The sequence below is a fragment of the Plectropomus leopardus genome, chromosome 20 (genome assembly GCF_026936395.1).
Source record: "Plectropomus leopardus strain MGB_pleo_1.0 chromosome 20, ASM2693639v1, whole genome shotgun sequence".
Taxonomy (NCBI): Eukaryota; Metazoa; Chordata; class Actinopteri; order Perciformes; family Serranidae; genus Plectropomus; species Plectropomus leopardus.
In genome coordinates, this window is record NC_142195.1 from 11,369,853 (window position 1) to 11,394,130 (window position 24,278).

General features: G+C 41.1%; 1 protein-coding gene across 5 annotated transcripts in view; it reads right to left on the minus strand.

The window, feature by feature from the left end:
• Positions 1 to 24,278, minus strand: part of sema4d (sema domain, immunoglobulin domain (Ig), transmembrane domain (TM) and short cytoplasmic domain, (semaphorin) 4D) — a 46,781-nt gene extending 22,503 nt beyond the window's left edge. For 2 of the 5 annotated variants that reach the window (XM_042509029.2, XM_088070786.1), the window contains exons 1-3: positions 24,095 to 24,278; positions 12,821 to 12,936; positions 4,028 to 4,086 (exon numbers count right to left, since the gene is read on the minus strand). Coding sequence is in view for 2 of the 5 variants with exons in the window: in XM_088070784.1 (XP_087926910.1) it covers positions 12,821 to 12,858 (38 nt within the window). In the remaining 3 variants the exon portion in view is untranslated. Of the gene's footprint in view, positions 1 to 4,027; positions 4,087 to 12,820; positions 12,937 to 17,341; positions 17,636 to 24,094 lie in introns of those variants that run through there. The other 3 variants (XM_042509030.2, XM_088070784.1, XM_088070785.1) reach the window with 3 other exon arrangements.

Sequence of the window (24,278 nt, forward strand, 5' to 3'; positions counted from 1 at the left end):
TTATATATTCTGGACATTCTTGTTTTGGTCAAAACTGTGACTACATTATCCACAATGCAACTCAAGTAATGACTGCTTGACCTGAAGCGCTCTCAGTCGACTGAGGGGTCTCCAAGTGATGATTTGAATCTCCGACTTTGAAGTGGCAGCCCTATACTGATGCATAATATCAGTGGTGTTTCCCCTTTTAAAGCAGCAATATCTGCTTAATTTCTCCAATTGTCTGGATAAATCAACACGCAACAGTTCAACCTGCAGCTGCGGTCCACATACAAACCATCAGGAATTCACTGAAGATAGACATCAGCCTTCAGTTGTGAAGTGCAAAGCCACCGTGTCAAAGCCAAATCATGTTAACATAAAGTCATCTGGAAGCCGGCGAACAGCTGAATAACCTCCACTGCACAGCTGACTGCTGCTCATACAGAGAAAAAAAAATCATCTAAAAACTGCAACAGCTGATGCAGCAATCATCATGCATTATCCATGGTGAGCTCGCTGGATGACAGATGGCAGTTTTTTAAAAAGCCAGATCATGGATTAACATCATGATCTACTACATGCTTAACATTAATTCGCAGCTACATATAAAGCTAAACGATGACGAGGAGCACATGACACTGACGGCTGGAAACTGGTACAGAAAATAAATTAGGTATAATATAGGTAAACCATCAATGACAACGCCAATGTCTAAACTGAGGAAAAGAGCTTGTGTGAAGCCAACACTACACAGGGGATGTTAAATGGAAACCCTCCTATATAATTACTAGTTGTAGGGCCCCTGCTGAGCTAGCATGTCGACCTAAAGTGGCCACAGCAAAGGCAAATGAGGGGTCAGGTCCAGTAAAGGGTATATTTAGTCTGGCGATGGCAAGCTTTTTAAAAACAACACGCCCTTTTCCTGAGTCACGTGGCTCTGGAAGATCTGAAAAACTTCCCTATAAAACACACAGGCAAGTGAAGTGAGCTAACTAGAGGAACAAGGGTTGCTGTGTGGTGTTCCCCATCCAAGTGCCGAATGTCTTTTTGTAGTCTGACATGAAAACATAATCACCATGCGCATTTTCTTTTAATTAAAAAGGGGAAAGAAAGTGGAGGAGTTTTACTACTGACATCTGCACTGGCAAAAATAACAAAGGAAGTTTGAGGATCACGTCGAAGAGATGCTTCTTATGCATTTACACATCTGAAAATTGCCCATGAAAACATCATTTTGATGAATGCAGCTCTAAGTAATGTCCTGAAGCCAATCAAGGCAACAAATCTTGCACAAAGAGCCTTTTCTGTCTGTCAGTACAAGAATAACGTCTTTGCTGTAAAATAGCTAAATTAAAAACAATACACACGATGGTAAATGCATAACGAAGATATTTCATGGACGAGGACGACTTTAAGATATGAAACTTAGCTGGAGAGTAAAAAGGTGATACTGCTCCAGTTTTTGTCACTTTTCTTGTGGTGCGTACAGCCACAGCTCACAGTACAGTCATAAACCTTTCACTTGATGTCGTTTCCTTGAGGCTACTGTGATGCCAGCCAGGCCTTGGGGCGTATAATGTGGGACTATTTTGGGAAGCTGCGAAAGCCCAGCTGAAGGTCTTGTGGTCCCCAGCTGAAGGCCTTGCGGTCCAATGTTGGTGAATGGTAGTCACATTGGTGGTATTTTTTTTTTTTTTTAACAGCAATAGCTACAGGCAGGTGACTTCAGCTGGGAATAAATCTCTCAATCTGGGTTTCAAATCAACTGACATGAAATAAAAATATCTAAATATGTTGACTTTCCTTGCAAACATTTACTGTTTTTTTGTACAATGGTGAAAGAATGAGATAAACAAACAAAAAAAAAATCTTAACTGACAGTTACTAGGCTTTCCCACCAGTCAGGGGACATCTGAAGGGGCTGTAAACATCACCAAAATCCCTGCTATATTTTCCTCCTCTTCTTTCTGCCTTTAAGGAGGCATCCTTTCTCCTCTGCTTTTCTCTCAGCAGGCCCTGATTTCATGGTGGTAATTTTGGCCCAGCAGAGACAAAAACCTCCTTTGGAGTGCTGTGTGAAAACTCACCCCATCACCCACAGGCTGCAACAACACTAACAGTGTGTCCGCCTGAACTTGGCATACCAGGAGATAAAACACTAATTTCACCGTTTCCTTCACAGCACAGAGAGGGACGAACGGCACAAAGCCAAGCCTGAAACTTCAAATAACACTTATCACACTGTTTTTCTCGTGATCTGGCCGGCAGATTTAGGGCACACTTCCGTCCTCGTGGTAATGACAATAATTGAAGGCATTTAAGAAAATAGGGTCACTTAAAATTCAAGCAGCTAAAAAAGCAAAATATCTTGGAAAATATCAGTAAATCTTAGAGTAATTTAGAGAAAATGCATGGGCAACACTGATTACTGTTGCTTCCTATGTCATATCAAGTTTGGCACGGCACATGCAGTTTACAGCTCAAAATTCAAAGTAATTTTAGAAATAAGAGGTCCTTAATTTCGGACTGAAGTAATTGATTTTGTTGGCTGAAATGATGACCGTCGGTAGCATTTTTTATTGGCTGTAGCTAGCTAGCCGACTATCATTAACGCTGTGTTTTAGTTACCAAGCGTTCCTACTGATTTGTTTAAAAATGTATGGCTATGTACATGCTCTCATATAAAAAAGTCTGAGGCTAAAGCTGCATATATTGCAGTGCAGAGCTAGCACAGACTGTATATAAAGATGGATGTCATAACAACTCCCAAAAAGTGAAGCCAAAACATCTCAATCGCCTGGTGGCCGGCTGCAGTATGGACCAAAAACCCCACCGCCTCCACGTTACAGGATGGAACATGGGCCAAACAAAAAAAAAAAAAATCAAAGTACTCTAGTGCCAAATGAAGCCACAAGCGCAGGATGGCAGCAGCTGTGGAGAAGCATTGTCCAACTTTACATACAGTCTATGGGAGACAGTTAGGCCTCATATTATAGTTCAGTATAATGACTGAATGCAATTAAAAATATATTTTGTTGTTGTAAAACCCGGTTTTTGGCACTTACTGCAAAAAAACATGCACTTTTATCTCACCTTAGGAGACTTTTTTGAGAAAAAAGGCTTTTGGGGTGAGGATTAACCAATTTGCCATACTGTTCAGCAAACGTAAGGCTATCTTGGGGAACAAGTTCTTTAGTTGCTGTCGTGTTAAGTTCTCCAAACCAAATAAAGAACAGAAAAGAGCTGCTAACGTTACTTCAACTTCCACGTGGTGAACGTGTTGCTCCTGAACGAGGCTTTTTGTAACATAATCTGTAACCCAACATGATGAGGTAGTTGACTAAAGATATTCTCCTTGCCACTGAAAATAACCTTAGATTACCACTCACTAGCTGGAAATGCTAACATAGTAGACACTATTTAAAATGCTCTCACTGTATTTTGAAAGGCAGTAAAAAGAAACCACCACACAAACTCTTGGGTTTAGAGCCCCTGCCACACTGCTTCAGCATTTAGAGAAATTCAAAGCTGGACAGGCCTGCCGTGCTTAGTTACAATTGCATGACAGCGACTGGACAACTGTCTGCGGGAGGGGTTTAGTGAACGGTCAACTGCAAAACAAAGCTTGTTGTCCAAAACAAGCCAATGGAAAAAAGGCGGCATCATTACATACAAATAAGACACACAGACCACCAGCTTGCTTCAAAGCAGGTATAAAACAACAGGATCAAAACTTAAAGAGGGAAGGAAATCTCACGGTGGGGACAAACAACAAATTGATTGGTAAAAAGGAAAAAGTATCATTGGAAAGGTTTTTCCCCACAAGCACCAAAGCCAAGCAGAATCAAATCAAAGGTGGATTGCCCAGGTGTGGTCATGCGGGGGGAACAAATAAAGGAGTAAAGCCCTGTGGTAGTTACAGAGGGGAGGGGGAGCTGAAGAAGCATGCAGCATTCGTGTTGAAGCATGCGGGCCCGAGAGCAGCTCAGTGTCGGACTGCACAGCAACAAAGGGAGGAGGGAGGGAGAGGAGTAGAGTTTCTGACCTGTGGCTCCTTACAAGATGCGACGCTCTTCCTCTGGAGAGAATTATAAAATCCTCAAGCTAGGGAGGGGGGGAGAAGACAGAAAGATCAGACAAGACAGTCATGAAGTGTGTGCGTGTGTGCCTACAAGAGGGGGGAAGCAGTGTGTTTATGTGTGGTTAGTTGTCTAGACCACGGTTAGACAGATATAATGATGAATCAATGAAAACACATGTTGCACAATAAAAAAACACTTACAGAAACACACAGGAACATTTATCCAAACATATACACACACGTTAGGTAGAAAAGCATTCTGGGAAGAGCATAACAATTACATAGTGACTTAAATATCACCCGACCACTAAGCCGGTGATATCGTATGATGTCCGTCAGGACCCTGTGCTAACTTTTTATAACCAAGGACAAATGAATGGTGAGAAGCCAAATCATAAACGTTATCTTGTGCTAATACGATCAGAGGAACCTGAGGACTCTTGACTGCTGTATTCATTTCCTCTTCCACTTCTTTGTCCACTGCAGACGACTGTCTGATCACCATTTTTACAGTCTAGGATTTGAGCAGCCACGTCTGTGGATCAACCAGATATAAATAAAGTGAAGGCACCCTCCCTTCAACACCGTTCAATCTGCTCTATGTGGGTTAATCCCATGAGAGGTCAGCCAGGGCCAAGCCCTAAAATCTGAACAACTTTTATTCTGAGAACATGCTGCACAATTTAGAAGATTATCGGTTCGATAGTGAAATACGGTTAAATGTTGCATTTTGTATTGGCTAAAACAAATTTTCACACATTTCTTACTTTGATCAAGTGAGTTTTTATGTTTTGAAACTTTTATCTTTTCCACTGTAGGTCCTACTAGTCATTAAGTTTGTCTTTAAACCCCCGAAAATTTTACTTGCAAAAGTATTTCTATTAAGTCTGTATCTAAAAAAAAATCCATAAATTAATTAATCTGCAGTTTGTTTTTATTTTGTGAATTATTACTATTATTTTATTTTTATTTTTTGCCTTTATTGATAGGACAGATTTACTGTGAACAGCCAGTGTAGGTGACCAATTCGTCCGCCCTGCCCTGTCAGTCCCTTGTGGCTACAGTTTGATTGGTTGTCTTGATGTGAGCACCGTTTAAATTTTTCAAATTGTCATGCCCTCTCATCACGCTGCCAGCTGGGTCTGCATTGCAGGTATTCCAGCATACTTTGTGCAGTGAATCACTTGCCTCCAGTACACAATGAGAGCGAATTTTGGTTGTCTGTAGTCACATATGGTGGGCATGCACTGCAAGATAGACAGTAAGAGTGGAAGAGAGAGATTACCGTTTTTGTCAATAGAATGTGATTTGAAGAGAGCATAGATAAGTTTCCCTTTCCAACCACTTCCCTGTTAGAAAGGGCTGTCTGAGCATATAACTAGATAAACAAGACTTGGATTATGCTGCACGAGTTGAGTGAGAGTAAATCAACGATTAATTAATTGATGTTTTGGTACAGTTTTGCTGTTGTTAATTGTGGACCCCAATGGCTTCAATTCATAAAGAAATTTTCTCTGTTTTAGGATGCTTCGTTCACTGTGAAGGCATATAAGAAAAACAACTTTTTCCAAATGATTTCAATGCAACACAGGGTAAGTATATTAGTCATTTACCCTGTGTTGCATTGAAATGAGGAGGAAATTAGTCATATTATATTCTTCTAATCTGTTGATGGCACAAGTTGAAATGTTAGGGTTCACCAGTTGACCAGCTGACATCGCCATCATTTAAGCCATACAACAAGATTGGATAGAAACATCCCTAGATATTATCTACTATGATTATAACATTCAAAAACTCATCTTATCTGGATCATTACTGTAGGACTGTTACTAAAAAAGCTTTCACTTGAAAACTGTGTTTTCATGTTCGACCACATTGCTCATTGAGAGGAGAGGTTTTCAGGGCGTTTAAAATTTTGCACAGCATCAGCACTGGAGCTGTGCATCCCTAATGAATCAAGATGAGAACAAAGACTTCAGGGAATAATCTGCATCAGCAGTAACCGAACGGTCAGCTGGAAAATTCTTTCTTTTTGGTGCACGAAAACAAGATTTTATAAGTCAAAGGGAGCGTCAAGTAGAAATCTTCTTATTGCCATTGTGACAGATGGTTGAGCCTCCATTCACAAAAACTTTCCAGTCTGTTCCCTCAGACTGCTTCCTTGAGCAAAATGAAAACCTTTACAACAAGGCTGAATACATTCTCCCTGCACAAGTACACAAGCTTTATTCCCACAGTCCAATACAATCCAACTCAGTCTGAGGGGAAAACATGAGCTTACATATTTACTTTTCCTTGACTATAGTTCACTTTGGGACTCATGGTTAATTTGTATTGGTACTTTTAACAGGAAATCAATGACTTTGTATCTCTACACCCTTAAAAACACTTAATCTTTAAATAATGAAGATAACAAAAGTCAGTAGAATAAAAAAAAAAAAAAAGCAGACTAAAGATGTCACAATGGATGTTGCTGACAAAGCAACAAATACTACCAGGAGACAAATCTTCCAGACAACTGAATCCAGGTCACCCAAATGAACCCAAATATGCAGCCTCATTAGCATTTGCTTGGTGGGGTAAATCTACTGTAATGCACCCCCTCCCCTCCAGCACCGCTCTACTGTATAAAAGAATAATCAGATTATGGTAAGCAGAGATGATACACACCAGACTACGAACACAGACAGTTCACTTACAACGGATCATATTTACATTATCTGCCATCTTCCTCTGGTTTCACATGTATAAATGACCACAGCATCCTGCAGTCACTTGTGGTTTGGAATATTTATCCGTATTAAGATTGCTTATTGCATTAATGTCAACAAATATTGATTTTAACTGACTGTAATTAATAGCATGTTACTACTGATCAGTTTCATTGTTACTATCAGTTTCGGGATGGTTACTCAAGGTCAAGTGCCATGCCTGATGGTTGCAGTGTGTGGCCACTTTAAGCACAAAACATCCCCCTGTGTTTTTCTATCTTCCTCCAGACTCTCCCATTCTCCTGTCACTTTGTTACTGAAAGACAAAAAAAACATGTATGCAAGCAAGCACAAATACAAGACGAAGCAGTGAGTCCCTGCCTCTCGCCCTCCTCTGACCGCATCAATGGAGCACCGGGAGAAGATGACAGTTGTGTAAGATTGATGAGCTGTAGGCCAAAGGGTGCATCCCCCTCGACATCCTTAGGAAGCACTTTGACTTGGCTTCCCTCGGCTCCCACAAAACCCTGTGACAGCTGATACAGACTTTTTACTATGCACCCACGAATCCCAGTGACACTGGTGACACCACGCCTTCACATGTCTCAATTCAGAACGTCCTGAGTGGGTGTCGAGCTCGGGTGCAAGCCCAGCCGTGCCCCCCAAAACCACGCCCTTGGTGACACAGCGGTCTGGAGAGGGCACGGAGAGGAAGTGTGAATGTCAGGGGTCTGGGTTTTTTTAATTGATGAGTGGACTTGAATGAGGAAAGAGCAAAGCTGGCCTTTTGAAGACTCTTGAAGCCAGAACAAATTTATTAAAAGGCCCTACTTCAGAAACCCAGCCTATGGTAAACATACTGACAGGACGGATGATTGAGCTTGCTTAACCATGACAACTGATTTTTCACTCCGAGCCTATAATTTGCACTTTTGTTTTTTTGGGGGGGGCTAATCTCTAAGATTAGTTTACATTTCTGCTTTTATTTGAGAGATGACAGTGACGACACAGACAGGGGGGAGAGAGACGGGTATGACATGAAACAAAGATCTAAAGGCGGGAGTCAGTGGGACGGGGTGTTGCGGTTATGTGGCATGGGCTGAAAACCTCTCAGCTACTAGTGCTCATCTTTTTTTATGTTCTTAAAGTCGGGGTGTCCCGATTGGATCGGACAGATCGGTATCAGGCCCGATCAATGCATTTTTTAACTGATGATTATTTTGTTATTATTATTATTGGTTATTTTGAGCATGTACCCCGCCCGATCCTTTGTTTACATCCGCTGTCACACAAGTGTTGTGCACGCAGAGCACGATTTACAGCAGATATTCAGGTTTTATTGTAATACTCCATTATATAGAAACTGATTTTTTTCCTTGCTGCAATGCCACTTCAAGTGGAATTGAATTTTTTTCTGTTGATTTTTTAGTAAATTAGTTACTGTAATGCTGTAATAAGTGGAACTGCAGATAATTCGTTGTGACTGAGAATGTTTCAGTTCAGCTACAACACTACTGTGAAGTGGAACTGTGATTATATTATCATTATTATAATTATTATTATATTATTCATTTATAGTGTTCTGAACTTTTATTACAATGCTACACCGAGTGGATTTGAGAGCTATTTCTAAAGACACTTTACTCTGTTTACTTTGTTATTTTGTTGAAAAAAACAAATGCTGCACTAAGTTAAATTGTGATCAGAGCCATATTAAATTATTTTTAGTTTGTTTACTTATTACTTATTTTGTAAAAAATAAAATAAAAACCTTAAAGGCACTGTCTGAATGCAGACAGACATTTTTCTTGTACTGCATTGCAGAACTATTAAACTGTCAAGCATCTACACTGAATAGATTTTAATAATTTTAAAATACTTGAAGTGTGCACTGTGCAGCTGTATTATCCAAGTAAATACAAGTATTGGATCGGGACTTGGTATCAGAAGATACTCAATATCAAATGACTCTAATTGGGATCAGGGGCAAAAAACTTGATCGGGACAACCCTAGTTGTTGCTGCATGGTGATGCAGTTCAAAACAAAAACCTTTTTTTTTTTTTTAAAAAAAAAAAAGACTGTTTAGGTACTTAGTGGACAGTAGGGAAAAATCAATAATCAATCTAAAATAAACCGTCCGCAGACTGAACTGCACAAGTAAGAGCAGTCTTTTTACATGTACTCCTGACAAATCCTACAATTCTGTCTTCAGTGTCGTTACTATCAAGAGTGCAACTTTTGATCAGACACTTTAATGGGTTTCTAACCAGAATACATGTTGCAGTTTTGTTTAAGTGACAGTTTAAAAAAATGCTTTTAACCAGCTTCTGATGGTGGTTTTGAATCCTTCGTCCCCTGAGACTGAGATCAATACACACACACACACACACACACACACACACACACACACGCACACACAAAGCAAACAGATATACAGTAGACTGGGAAAAGGCCTCCCTTCTCTATGTCAGTGTGGTCATTCCAGTAAAAGCCCCCTACACACACGCACACACACACACACACATCCACTCACACACACACCCCTACACACACTCACACAAACACACACACACACACACACACACACACACACACACACACACACACACACACACACACACACACACACACACACACACACACACTCTGTGCAGCCACCCTTACTATCTATCTATAAACATCCCAAGTCTCTGACAGGGCTGTCAGCATGCTCCACCACAGGTGGGGGAGGGAAGGAAGACGAGAGGGACAGAGGAAGAGAGAGAAAACAGGGTTTGCTATGAGAGAGGATATTCAAGCGTGCAAATTCATACAGCGGTTGAAAAGAGAGGACAAAGAGAAGAGCGAGGAGAGATGAGTAGGAGGATTCTCCGTATGGAAAACAAGAATGGAGCCGTTACATAAAGAAACATGAGTATGGTTTGAGGGCTTATGGAACATCACATCTTTCTTTCCTATTTGTGTTTTCCCCCAGTGAACAGAGGCACGCACAGCTTACACTTGCAAATGTGTTTAACAAAATAACATGTTTTTCATTTGACAAATGACTGCATTCCCTTTGTGCATTTAAGATATTGTCTTTCTGTCCTACTTTCATACATGATGCAACATGGTGAACCCTGCTGCAAACCGTTTTGAAAGAAGCAAAATAACACAACAACTGGGTGAAATTCCAGTTCATCCAAATCCTGGATGGAGGGTGCATGGACTCTGTACTTTCACACACAAATACACACACAAAGCAGTGTGTTGAAGAGGATTAGTGCGGGCTTGAATTTCAACAGAAAGAATCCCTGTCTACAAGCACTACGGAGCAAATCTGGCTTTAGAAACTTTCCTCATCCCAGTGCATCCTGGTACAATAGGAGGTTGAACTTAAAATCCCGCAATTGAAACATGTTCATTTTTTTGGAGATGCGAGGGCACATTTGCAGCTGGATTATCAGCTCCTTCATCAAAAGCAACATCTGCACTGATAACAGCAATGGTGGACAAAGTATTCAATTCAAACATTGAAAATGTTACTTAAGTAAAAGTAAGCATAATCCGGAACAAGTATGAAAGCTAAAAGTATCCAGTACAGAGAAATAAGAAAAACACCTCAAAAATAGAAAATTGTTAAAAGAAAGAAAATAACATCCAAAACCTCAAAATTATATTGAAAATTGTTGAAAAAACAATACCCCCTCCCGCCAAACAAAAGATAAAAAATAGGAAAAACACACCCAAAACCTAAAAATTTGAAAAATAAAAAAAGTTTTTCAAAATTTAAAAATTTAAAATGACTTAAATGCTTGTCAGAATAGTTGCCAATTAATTTTCTGACAATCAGGTAATTGATTAATCAACTGCTTATTTCAGCTGTACTTGTATAAAGTGTGGTAATTTCATTTATTTTTAACAAAACATATTTTATGAACTCTTGCATTTTTTATGCAAAAATCTTTATTGCAAACTATCTAAAGCTGTCAGATAAATGGAGTAAGTAAAGAGTAAAAAGTAAGTAAAAAGTTCAATATTTAATCTGAGATGTAGTGGAGTAAAAGTATAAAGTTGCATGAAAAGAAAATACTCAAATTAAGTACAATTACCTCAAACTTGTGCTTACAGTACTTGAATAAATGTACTCACTTGCATTCCACCACTGGATAACAGAAAAAAAAACTCCCAGTGTCACAATTGTGAGTGCAAACCATTTCATTTGTTTTAGATGCGTCTGCAGGCTGGCGTGTATCTGGGAACCCCAGTTGGAATGCACATATCTACAGGAATGTCCACTGATATCCCGCTATGTGTAAATGTTTGCTCATGAGTGAGCTAGAGAAAAGAAATTAGAGGCATTTACGTGTATTTGTGTGTGTGTGTGTGTGTGTGTGTGTGTGTGAAAAAGAGAGAAAATAAGTAGCCGTCTTCTTCAGCCTTTGTATGAATCTTAAGTAGCTCCATGTTGAGGGAGGCTTTGTTCACCGTCACCGTCGGGGGGCACGTCCTCCAACTTTTCCCCTCACTTCCTTTTGGCGTAACATTTATCATTCTTCCCCTAGGAACAATCATCCTACAACATGGACTAGCATCTAGCGCACAATAAACCGCCACCCCCACCCCTTTTTGCCCCTTTCTGGTTGCCCGGATACCTTTCATCCGACCGGACAGCTTGTCAACAACATCATCACTTACTTACCCAGCCTTCACTTCACTTCGCCTTGCTCCAGCAGAGCCTTATTAAAAAAAAATACTGCTGTGTCTTGTTTGCAAAATAAAGCTTCCAAGAACATCTTTTTCTTGCTTGCCTTTTATGCTGCATCCAAAACACTTAAAAATTTCCAAAGCCTAAATGTCTGGCTCTGCAAAAATGGCAAAGCATGCTCTTAAGGGAATGTCTTAAGTGGTACAACCTTCTAATTTGCAAGAGAAATTCCCCACTGGGCAAATATAGCATTATCCGGCTCTACTAACCAACTAAGATATTTTATAGTGACATTATTGTACTGGTGTTAGCCGGGGGGAGCTACCCTGAGGCCTGTTGCCTAGGAAATCTGAGTGACTCACCACATTTCCCCCTGTTGTCTCTTTCTCTCAAAAGGGTAAACAGGTGCATTAGTAATAAGTGGAAAGATGCCGGAAGTTGACTAAGTGCTTACAAACACTGAATCACATCAACCTCATCCTTTACTGTATGCACGCCTCTTCCGGCACATGCATCCATCATCACCACGATTCATCAAAGTTTTCTGAAAACAACCTGTTTCTTTTGTTTTGTTGCCGGCTGAACTTTTTTTTTTTTTTTTTTTAAACTGCCCCTTTCATTTGCTGTAACTCAAGCACATAATAGGCCTGGCCTTGTTGGGCCTTTGCCGTGTGTTTTGCGGCTATCCCTTTCAGCTGACTGGCCCACACCACTTATTCCGCTTATTATGAATGCTGACAGCGGATTATTTTGCTTACTGCACCCAAATTCTCCGTACTCTCTATGTAGATCAAATCCAACAAACACCGGCGTGAGAGACAAAAGCAAAGTTTACAAAGGAGACAAAGAGAGAAAAGAGATAGGGAGCTCAGAGAAGGGGTCCAAAATGAAAAGAGGGAAGAAGAAACCACGAAAAAGGGAAAAAGGGGGCGAACATAGAAGGAGCAAAGGAAGAGGTAGAACAGCGAAGGCTCTAAACCCTTTAAACGTCAGTGTTTTGTCAGTGAAATAAAGACCAACTAACAGCAGCAACATACCAGCACAGTGAACGAGAATGCAAATCAGCCCTGATGCAAATGTCATACGTCTTCGGGGGCAAAACAGACTGTCTTTATACCAACCCCCCAACACAACACACTTCTCTCTGTGCTGCCAGAACCCCCCGATTCTCCTCCACTCCTGCGCTGAAAACACACTCACACAAACACTTCCAGGAGACAATCTTGTGCAGAGTGAGAGAAGTGTAATCACAAGAGACAACATCATCATCTTACTTCACACTACACAAAAGGGACACAGAGTACAGTGGGATCTTTACACAAACCACACTTTTGAGAAAAAGATAAACCACTTACTTGTCTGTCATGGCGTCGGCTAGCGAATACTGATTCATTAAAACTCCTTTTCACTTTTCTTCACACAGTTGGAAATGGTTGAGGGAGAGGCCCGGGGCAAATGACACAACACCAGTCTACAAGAGAGGGGCAAAAAAAAACCCATTAGTTTCAAGAAAATCATTCATCATTAACACCTACAGTAGGCAGACAAGAACAGATGATGTGATTTTACAAAGGGGCCACGCTATAGGGCCACTACGAAGTCCCTTCCTTATCGCTTTTGGATTTTCACACAAACAAACAACAGAGGCATCATACAGTGTGTGCTTCCAAACACTATGTCTGCATTGACGCGAAAGAGGTGTGATGGCCGTGACACAACAGCACCTGCCTCCAGTGGGACACATGACAAATGCGTCAGCAGCACTTTTCTAAAAAATAATGATGTTATAACATGGCAATAGCAATCATTTACCACCTTATTGTTTCCCAAATTTGTGGACATTTTCCTCCACTGTTCCTCTTGTTCGAGTTAGCTGCAAACTGCTGCTAACTGCTTTTTATATCTTCCTGCATTGGGTTGAACACATAACACATTGTCAAAGTGTCACATCTGTCCCATCCTGCTGGTTTCCTCTGCTGCCAGCTTAAAGGCAAGACAACTCTCACCCTATTTTGCAATTGTACCTCTGATAATAAATAATATCATAATAAACATCTTTAACTTGATAGGGACATTATTTAAGGCTTTATTTTCAAATCCTCCCATCTGATAAGTACAAACCAAATGTTTGCCATTTTTGCCTTGCAGATGAATGAAACAATGAATCAATTATACAAAATAGCCAATTAATCTTCTGTCAATTGACCTACAACTGTGTATGAACAGTTATCAATACAAAAAAATTATAAAGCAGGTTGATAAATGATCATAACAAGTATAACAGCAGTGTAACAGTAATAGTATAATATGCTCCAAATTAGTAAAAGTGTTTCTAATAGTGATTTATCTCCAAGTTTATGTCTTCTTATCATTTATTATGTATATTATTTTGGTCTTTAAGTATGTAAGTCAAGTAGCTAGATGATTCAGTGCCCTCTGATGAGAAACAAATACTTAATAAAACACACTCTTTGAGCAGATCACTTCTATCATGATGGCTGCTGCATACAATCCCCTGAACAGGCCATCGTCCAGGCTGCTGGGACTACAGCTAACTTTGCAGACACGCTTCACTTGCTCACAATTAGCCTAGCAAGCCCTGGTCTCTTCAACTTTCTGGGGGATACTGTTACCATAGTTACCAAGGCAGCCACCCAGCCAGCTAGCTTAGCATAAATAGAGTGCACCAAGAAATCCTCTGGGCAGCCAGCAGACAGTATGATCACAGATGAAGAATGCATTGTGTGTCTGGGAGGCAATGATGACAATTTTGGATCAGTGCAGCTAGTTTATCTCCAGCGTCAAAGCTTGCATAACCCATAAATCATCACTAATAAAAAGAACATTAAAGAGGATGTCATATCTATAAACACACCTAAGATAATGATGCATATTTGAGAATGCACATAAATCAGCAGCTGGTCCCTGCCAGCATTCAGATTTTGAAATTTTAATGAGGTGATGAGCTGAGGCGCATCCTGTGCCCTGCTGGCTGATGAGCAACCTCCAAAACCTGGTATTAGCTCTTCAGTTTATCTGCCTTTAAGAGATTACGATAGTAGCAAGTTAGATTCATAGATTATACCCGTTTATGTGTTAACGCTCTGGTATTACACAGATTGTGACCTGCCAGAGTGGGATTTATGCTCCATAAGAAGATAAAGGTTAGATACCAATTCACAGACAGTCCAGTCCACAGAATAGACCTGAGGCAGAAAAGGAAAGCTTTTTAAATCATGTTTTACCTCAAAAATATGTCTATTTCAGTTAATAATCCACTGATTAACCAAAGACGACTTAATGGTTTTATGGCTGCCAGCTACAACTGGAGGGAGACAGCAGAGTGAGGGTAAACCCCACCCAATCCTATCAGCCCCAAAGCCAGACAGACAGCCACCAGCCTCAGAGACAGCCAGCGGCAGGCTGTCTGTGAGGGGATCTTGGCTCAATAGTGCCTCCTTCACCCTGCTTTCCTTTCAACTTTTCCATACATCACTCCTGAACTCTGAACTGCAAGACCTCTCTTCTAGTCTACCTGTCAGTCTGTCTCTCTTATGTTCCCATCTAATGGCAGCTCATTGAATTTGTGTCCATGTGTCTGTCTCCAGTCCAGAAATGGGCATTAGCTGTATACACCCAAGTAATCTCTGCTAATCAATTCAATTCCATTTCCTCTCATCTCTCAGCCATTGCATTTATGGGAAATGTTTTTTAAGGAGGAAAGACTCCAATGTTGCTTTGGAGACATTTGGACACACTGGTGTGAAATTGAATGATTTTGGGGTGATTCTTGGGTTAATTGTTTGTTGTGTTTCCAAAAGAATGCTATAGATGAAATGTCGTGGCATTTCAGCACAACAACTCCATTTCCAAATGACATTTCCATACATTACCGCACTGTTGAAATATGCAGGAGTCCATGCTTTTGCACAATGTGGCAATCCACCCAAGTATGAGTATGAAAAAATGTCCCATGCTCACCCATGCATGCTGTCTTGATGATGTATGCAGTGCTTTCCTGCTTTCCTTTCCAGGAGTTCCTTACCCAAAGCCCAAAATTAAACTCTTGCCTTCTCACGCAAACAATGATGCTGCCGTTCAACAAAATACTGAATGCAGTGAGCAACAGCCAAACTGTGTTGCAAGAAATCTGCAGCTAGTAGTTTAAAAATAAGCCACGTGAATGACAACAGAGAGAATGGTTTCCAGGTGTGCATGGTTGAGATAGAGATGTACCCAGAGGCAAAAGAACAGTACTATTTGATTTGCAGCAATAGCACTTGAAAAGACATGATTGCTAGATTTGATCTATCTGAGCCCAACTCTTACAAACAATTAAATCAAGCATCCTAATCAAAGTGTTTCAATGCCCAGTTATAGAAACATGTGGCATGGTAAAGGAAAATCTAAAATGTCCAAGTTAAGAGGACAGTGCCACTCCTTCCTCTTTCAAGGGGGATTTATGAACCCCTGACAACTGCCAGCCAAAGACAGACAAACTGTTTCCACAGCTAAAGCTGGGCAGCCACTGTGAGATTTTATTGTTCTTTTAACTCACATGACACATTTAAAAGCAGCCTTTCTGGCAGCAAGAACAGGTGACATTTATGCTCACATTGTACGGATCAATTGATGTTTGACGACTTGGCTGATCACACTAACACAGCATAATAATGCAATATTTTCTGTGGCAATACTGTATCAACCAGATGCTAAGTATACATTTTTTGTTCATATAAATTATTAATATTGTATATATAGATTAAACTTTAGTAGTCTACTGAAATAAAATCAAATGCTTTGTTGGTTACTGAGATACATTTTGCTGCAATAAAAATAATTGTCTCTTTTGTAAACTTTCCTTCGGTATCATAATTTTAAGTTGAGGAAAGCATAATAAATTGCGATATATCACATTACTTAGCATGTCAGAATATGTTTTAAAAGCAATGATATGGTATTGTTACTAAAGTATCATGATAACATTATATTGTCAGGCCTCAATTTCAATTAAGTTTATTTAAACAAGATGGCTGTATCCTCAGTGTTGACAAAAAGAGAGAAACGCAGTGTTACTTTGTGCAATTCCATCAGAAAAAAAAGCAGAGCTGCAGATGTCTGGAGGATGCAGATATTACTGTCTCAATTCAGTTAAATAACACAGCAGTCTCAAGACTGTAGTTTGATCAACAACATGTAAAATACTACTACAGTTAAAAATATTAAAATGCGCTCAATGCTGTTTAGAACGGATCTCTTGAGCTGCAGCCATGAGGGATATCGGACTGTGGATCTGCTCATCACACCAAGAGACAGCAGACCAGAATTTCTGACATGCCAGAAACCCATCTGATAGTTAATCAGGCATTGCAACTGCTTGCCAAACAACAGAAATTGACAAGAATCTGGCAGAAATGTGGCCCTACTCTAAAATTGGTTCGAGCTGACCAATGCAGGGCTAAAATTGGGCTGCATCCATACAGTGTGTGCACAGCTTCACTGTAAACAAAACAGTAGACAACAGTGAGGGTAATGCAAACTGCTCTCTTCTCTTCTTTAACATTTCAAATGTAAAATCAGAAAAGTGAAGAAAAAAATCAGAAAATCTAGGAGAAATGTTTGGGTATTTGCTTACTGCAGAGTCCCACTCACTGCATCATGAAAACATGCCACCCATCACTGAATTATTTACCTTCCAAACCCGATTTGAGTAAAAATAGCATGCCCTGCACCCGAGACCTTCTCCACTGCACATAGTAAGCATAAAAACATATCTGGTTGCTATGGCAGAGGAAAGAGGTGTTGACATTGTGAGACGCCTGCAGTCGACACACTCGCAGGCGTCCTCACAAGCTGTTTTGCGACGTGAATCTTACCATAATCTGAGTGGCAGCAATCCTGCAGGTTGACAGAGAAGAACGCTGAAAGAGAGGCTCTTCCAACCCGCCCTTAGTCACACTGTTATTACTGGGAGAGTCTGCAATGGTTTGCATGACAGATGCAAAAGAAAATAGAATATGATCATCCAGCACGAGCAGTCTGTCACCTCCTCCCTTTCTCTACTCCCCGGTCATGCTCCTTCTCTGCTGTCACTCCCTCCTTTGGTCTCTCTCTGCCTCTCTCTATCTTGCACGATTTAAAAAAAAGAGCACAAGAGGCTGCAAAGGGTGGAGAGACAGTGCTTGCATTAAAGGGCTGTTTCACTCTGTCAGTGGCAGACTGTCTCTGTCTGAGCCTGTAACAAAAACACACAGGTTTCCACTGTCACAGCAGTCAAGCGCCGCTCGCCAGAGGAGAGCGACAGTGCAGAGATCGCGCCTCTGGAAAGCGTCAATGCACACAATTGCTGGGGGGGGGGGGGGGGAATTTGGGGTGGTGGGTGAGGGGAAGGAAGACAGGGGGAGGGGGCTGAGGTTAGAGTAGTGTGCATCTGCATCTGTGAGGCTGTGTCTATTGTTGTGGGGACTTTTTTTGTGAATGGGGAGTGCAGATCCAGCTGCTTCCCTCTCTCAGCACTGTATTTAGCCCTGGGTGATATACACTCAGTTGCCAGTTTATCAGAGACACCTAGCCAGAACACACTTGTACAGTCTAATAGAGTTTCAACACAAGTTTCAACATTCGAACTGTAGCGGGTATGATTTATTTAATGGATACTGCATCACTTGGTAGGTGTTGCCTAATTAACTTGCAACTCAGACACACACTCAGTTTAACAGTTTGCATCCTCCGGCAGTGAATCGTTGATACTGGAATCAATGTTTTCACTAAGCAAACACTGAACAAATCAAACAATAAATGACAACAAGCTGATAACAGTGAACGTGATTAAAATCTGCTGACTGCAAATCAAGTGTCTGTATGCAAAACTATCACATATAAACAAATGCTGCTCAAAAGTTGCACAAAGACAGTGAGCACCCTCTCCATAGAGCTGTGTCACACAGTGATATGCTCCACAGTAACAGAATGTACTGTATGTAGTCCAGCTCTCTGCTCCATTCCCTTCCAGTTCCCTGCTCTCAGCAACACAACGCTTTCAAAACATCAAGTAGGCTGTCAATAGTGCTGCAGCAACGCATCAGTAAGCTTCCTGCACTCTCAGCAAAAGAGTCATGGCTCTGGGTGAAGCATCTTGGGAATGTTCAAAGAGTTCCTGAGCAGTTTTCATTCATGCAACTGACACTAATACTAAAACTGTTGCAAACAATTACAGCGCCTGAGCTTTGCAGGGTGTGTACTGTTCTTTACCTTTGTCACCTAACACGCTACACAAAGCCAAACAGGAAACCAAGCTTAGCGTTTAGAGTTTTTCTTTCTATCGGCTGATTTAAAACCAATGTTCAATCATGAGACAATTTTGCTGAGACATCTCTGGAATGCAGCAAAGCATTATGCATGGCCAGTAACACATGGGCGCACACATAAAGCGTCTACATATGCCACTGTCTGCGGCAGATATGAAGCCAGATGCCTCTCTGTTTGCCAATAGGAAATTATTCCAGCCTGAGGGGTGTTGGGGTACTATAAGGGTGTGGCAGGGGAGGTTTGTGTGTGTGTTTGAAAAGGAGGTGGGGGTTGCCCCAGATGTCTGTTTCTTGGAGCCGACACAGCACACCTCAACATCAGAGCACTGCAGACTGGCCCCTGACCTCTGCCCTTTAGCTCCTGCAGGACCAAAACAATGAGGCTGCTGCAAGTCATACATCAAACTCACCTACCTTTTTTCCTACAAAAGGACACTATTGCTGTCATGTGCATCTTTTCAGCATGCAGTGTGTACCCTTTTGAATTAAAGAGACACTTCAACCCAAAATCAGAAATCCATATTTTTCCTCATACCTGCAGTGCTATTTACCAATCTAAATTATTGTTGTGTGAATTGCCAAGTGTCGCTCATTAAGATGTCTGGCACTCGGCTTGTGGTGCTCGAAGGGACAAAAAAATGCATTCGAAAAATTCAACGGCAATTCCTGAAATAATGACGCAGTTACTCAAGATAATCCACAGACCTTGTTGTCCACCATCCACATCACTGTTCAGAAGGAAGCTTGCATCCACTCATGGAAGAGAGGCTCCTGACAGCAAGAGATGTGAGCATTATCAGGGTCCTCCATGGCTGAGCTGCACGTTTCATTGGTGCTAAGTGAGTTAGCAGTACATGCACGCTTCCTTCTGTGCAGTTATATGGTCGACGAAAGTAGTTTGGTAGAAAGAAAATAGTTCTTATCACAAACTGCTCACAACAAGGTCTGAGGATAATCTTGAGTAACTGGGTCATGATTTCTGGAAAGGGACATTGCTGTTGAGTTTTTTAGAAGTATTCTTTGGCCCTTTGAGCACCACAAGTTGGGTGCAATCTTACACTGGACAGAAAGCAGACATCTCTGCGGCTGATATCTCCAGCATTCAGCAACTCACACCATATTGATCCAGATCAATAAACGCCATTACAGTTAAGAAGAAAAATATGGATTTTTAATTTAGACATGAACAGTCCCTATCAAGCGATTCTAGTTTTCTGACTCAACCGTAAGCAGATTCCTTTTAATTGAATTGCAAATGAGCATGAGGGAACAATAACGGGGTCGTGTGTGTCTGTGTCAAAGACATAGCACCTTTTACAGTGACCTCCACAGCAGGAGGTGAAGGGCTACTGCCTGGACCATTTGCAGGTATTTCAGCCTTTTCTACCAGAGGAGACTGGCTGACGACCAAACCCAGCAGACGGGCCGAGAAGAAAGCCTCTGAGGGCTCATGAATGGTCACCCCCGAAATCCATTAAGACTTTATTCAATTACTTGACAGTCGCTCACTGTAGGCATGTGAAGAAACGTGACGTCCCTTAAAAGTCTCTTTTGAGGTGGTCGAATAATTGCATTTGGACCTGAAGAGTAACACCCAAGCGCAGTAAGTGTGCTTAATGTGAGCTCCTATATGTAACGTTGGATGCCCTCCAGTAAGAACGGATTTCAATGCTCCCAACTTTTTTTTTTTTTTTTACAAGAGAGAAATTTGACAAACAGCCAGGGCTTGGTCTGAGACCCAAACAAGGCATCCAAGTAAATAACCCCTGACATCCAAAACAAGCGCCATTTCTGCACAAAGTTCAAGTTTATAACAAAGCTCTCATTCAGACACGCAGTTCCCAACTAAATTTCCCATTTCCCACCCATCTTAAATTGATTATTGATTTAAAAAAGTGGACTCTACAGACGGGTTTGCGTGCTTACGTGTGGTTATCATTAACAAGCAGAAGCGTTCTGTGTAATTTCATTTAGTGTGAATCCTGTGCTTCCAATAAACGTGGGAGAAAGACAAAAAGAAACTTAAAGATAGTTCTACAGTAAAAGAATTTAAATAAATCAAACACAGACACGTGTTAAAAATAGACTAATTTGCTTTTCTGAAATGGGAAGTCCCCGGAAAGCAACATGTGTGCAAAGATTTCCTCTCATAAAAAGCAGGTAAGGGAAAGTCTCCAAAAAGAAAGGCTATTTTCAAGACTGTGCACAGGAGAGAAAACAGAATGGGGAAAAGATTTACATCTATTTTGGCACAAAATAATCAATCCAACATACTGTATTTAGCCTTCTTCCCAGTGGCAATCCCCAATCATGCAAGAGCCAATGACAGCCTCACAACGTAAACACAACCTCTAACCTGAGGGGAAAGTCAGTGTGACAGACAGAAATGCCTGAGCCTCTCAGCGGCACGCAGCCACTGGTTTAATGATTTGTCTGCTGCTGGTGAATGATCACACAGCAATATCCTGTTCTGGCTAACTCTGCGGGCCCCCCTAAGGGTCTGGCTGACATGATTCTGGCTTGCCCGGGTGCCACTGATGCGCCAGCCAGCCCATCATATTGACAAGATCCGGGTGGCTGCCCCCATGCCTGATGCGACCCAGCCGAGGACCTGTGGAATCAAAGTCGATGAGGCAGAAGAATTACTTATTGAGGCCAGGAGGGAAGGGATGTCATAGCCTGTGCATTTCGGTGGGACGCTGAGCGGGAGAGGAGGGGCGGCTAATGTCGCTAACGAAGCAGTGGAAAACAGATTTAGAAAACACAACAGCTGTATTTAAAGGGAAACTAAATAGCTGGCATGTTAAAAAAAATTCCACAGTGCTTATGCGATGCAAGCCTGTATATAATGTGAGCGGTGTTTCTTTACTCTTAAGTGAGGAGCCTTCATTCCCTCAATCATATGAGCAGCTCATATGACTCCGACTCTGATATATGGGCTCATAATGAGCCTATATATCATGTTAAAGAGCATGTGGGAAAGACATCTCTGCAAGTTTACAGAGTTTTCTGTTTATTAGGAATAGGGCTGAAACTAATGATTATTCTCATTAGAAATACATTTGTAGATTATTCTATCAATAAACGATATCAATCACAATTTTCTGAAGCCCAAAGTGATGTATTTAAATAGCTTTTTTATGTCTTAACCACAGTCCTAAACCCCAAAATACTCAGTTTATTACTAAAAGCAAAAATCCTCACATTTGAGGAGCTGTAATTGTCAAACCTTTGCCAATTTATCTTGAAAAATTGCTTAAGCAAATAATTGATTCAGAGCTGAAACAATAAGGCGAAGAAAAAAATACTCCCACATGATCATCTGTATATCAATTACTCACCCCGTTACCTTGGATTCATGAAGAAAATTTTCAGAAAACAGAAAATTCACAATGAATTGAAGTCATAGGGGGTCTCGTTAAACAACAATAAAACTATATAAAAGCGTCGTTCTACAAACTCTCAAACAAATTATGCAACATAATCCAATCGTATGCTCAGTGCTTCTCAAACACATGCTTTTACGCTAAAATCCTAGTATTTAAGACTGAACTAAGAGTATAACTTACCTATGCTCTCTTTGAAGCCAGGCTCCATTGACAAAAAGATTCATTTTACTTCGATGAACACAGGACCTGCTCGTCTATCACTGCCTGGTTCCATTCATTTGTGTTATTGAATGACTTTGGTGAATCCGAACTAACACTTAAAAAAATAAACATCATTTACATAGCTTTGCTGTGGTCAAACAATTTATCCAAAAATTTTCCCGTTTTTGGATTCTTCATGGAGGCATGCCAGAGAAACACTTATTCTTCACGAATTCAACGTCACACTGGGCGAGTATTCAAATGGTCATGGAGGGGGTGAAGTATTCCTTTAAATAATTAAATCATTAACATAAAATTTCTATACATATTTGTTTTCTAAGCAGAAATGCACTGGCTACAGGTTCTGGAATGTGAATATGTGACAGTGAATTGAATATCTTTGGGTTTTCAGCAGCTTTTTGGAGAAAATATAAAAGTGTCAAGAATCATAATGGCATTTGGCTCTATTTTTGGACTTATTAGAGACTAAACCTTTCATTGATTGAGAAAGTAATCAGCAGATTGATTGAAAATGAAAAGAATTCTGAACTGAAGTTTACTGTGAAGGAATATAAAATGGAAAAACAGCCACACATTTGAGAAGCTTGAGTCACCAAACGTCCAGCATTTTTGCTTCAGATTAATTCACTGTTGATTAACTAATTAATCCACTTTTTTTCATCTCTAAGCAATACACACAAGTACTGTGTATCTCCTCCAGTCTGCTAAAAGCTTGAACTTCATTTTAGGGTTGAAGAAGGTCAAGAGGCGAACCACAGTGATGATGGTGTAGTTTGAATTATACTGCATGAAGCCAGGACAATCACACAGAGACGCAGGACCTCGGTTAGCCAGGCCAGAGGGCAAATGGTGAGACAGAGAGCAGCTCCATAACCTCTTATTACTCTCTCCGGTCCACACAGCTCCACAGCAGCTAAGACTAAACGTGCATGCAGGTGAAAGGTTTATGATCATCCACTGATGAGCCCCAGCTGCACTGGACTGCCCTCCTGTCCAGGCACAACATGCACAACATACCCTCCAGCCTGCTACAAAACACATCTTGAGACCCAGCAGTGCATGCTGCAGTGGTTAATTTCGTTTGATGGCAGCTGGATGCTCCGACCACTGTTCATATAAACTGTGGCAACATGTTTTTTTGCTCCAGTGCTATCAATAAAAAGTCTTTTGTTGTTGTAATGAAAGAGCACCCTTGATTTATGCATGCCAAGGGGAGAAACCCCTGAATGACCTCTGAGTGCCAGAATGGCATTTCGAAAGTGCAAGGGGAGTTTAATCTTTAAAAAGATTTGTGTGAGCACGGCTGCTGAACACGTAATATTATATTCAGGAGGTATTTTGCGCTTCAAGGACAGTGACAGCGACTGCGTGCACTCTTGGCGTAACAAGTCGTCCGTTAACATCTTATTTTTTTTTCTCCGCACTTTGAAGCGTCGCGGGAAAGTGATTTAAAAGTTTTCGGCGCTGTCTAAAAAGCAGAGTAAAGAGTGTTAAAACGATGTATTTTTCTTCGTTTGTGTCTCGGTGGGGGGGTTTGGGCTACAGTGCAACAAGTGCAGCTGAGCCTGGAGTCCGCGACAGCACGCATGAGCACGAGCAGCGGGGCACGAGCTGAAATAACTTAGCAATTTGAAACAGGAAAGTCCCGACGCTACTTAGCTAGCACTGACTCAACTGTGCACTGCAGTAAAAAACCTATGTTGTTACTCACCGTGGGGAAGTTTTCCTCTTTGAGCCGGTGTGAACGGAGATGAGGGTCGGTGCAGCAGCAGCGTGACAAAGTTTGGTTGGTCTCTGTCTCTCTCTCAGCTCAGCATGGCGGCTGGGGCCAGAGACTGGATTCAAACCTCTCCGGGCTGTGATATCAACAGACAGGGGGAGGGTGCCGGGTGCAC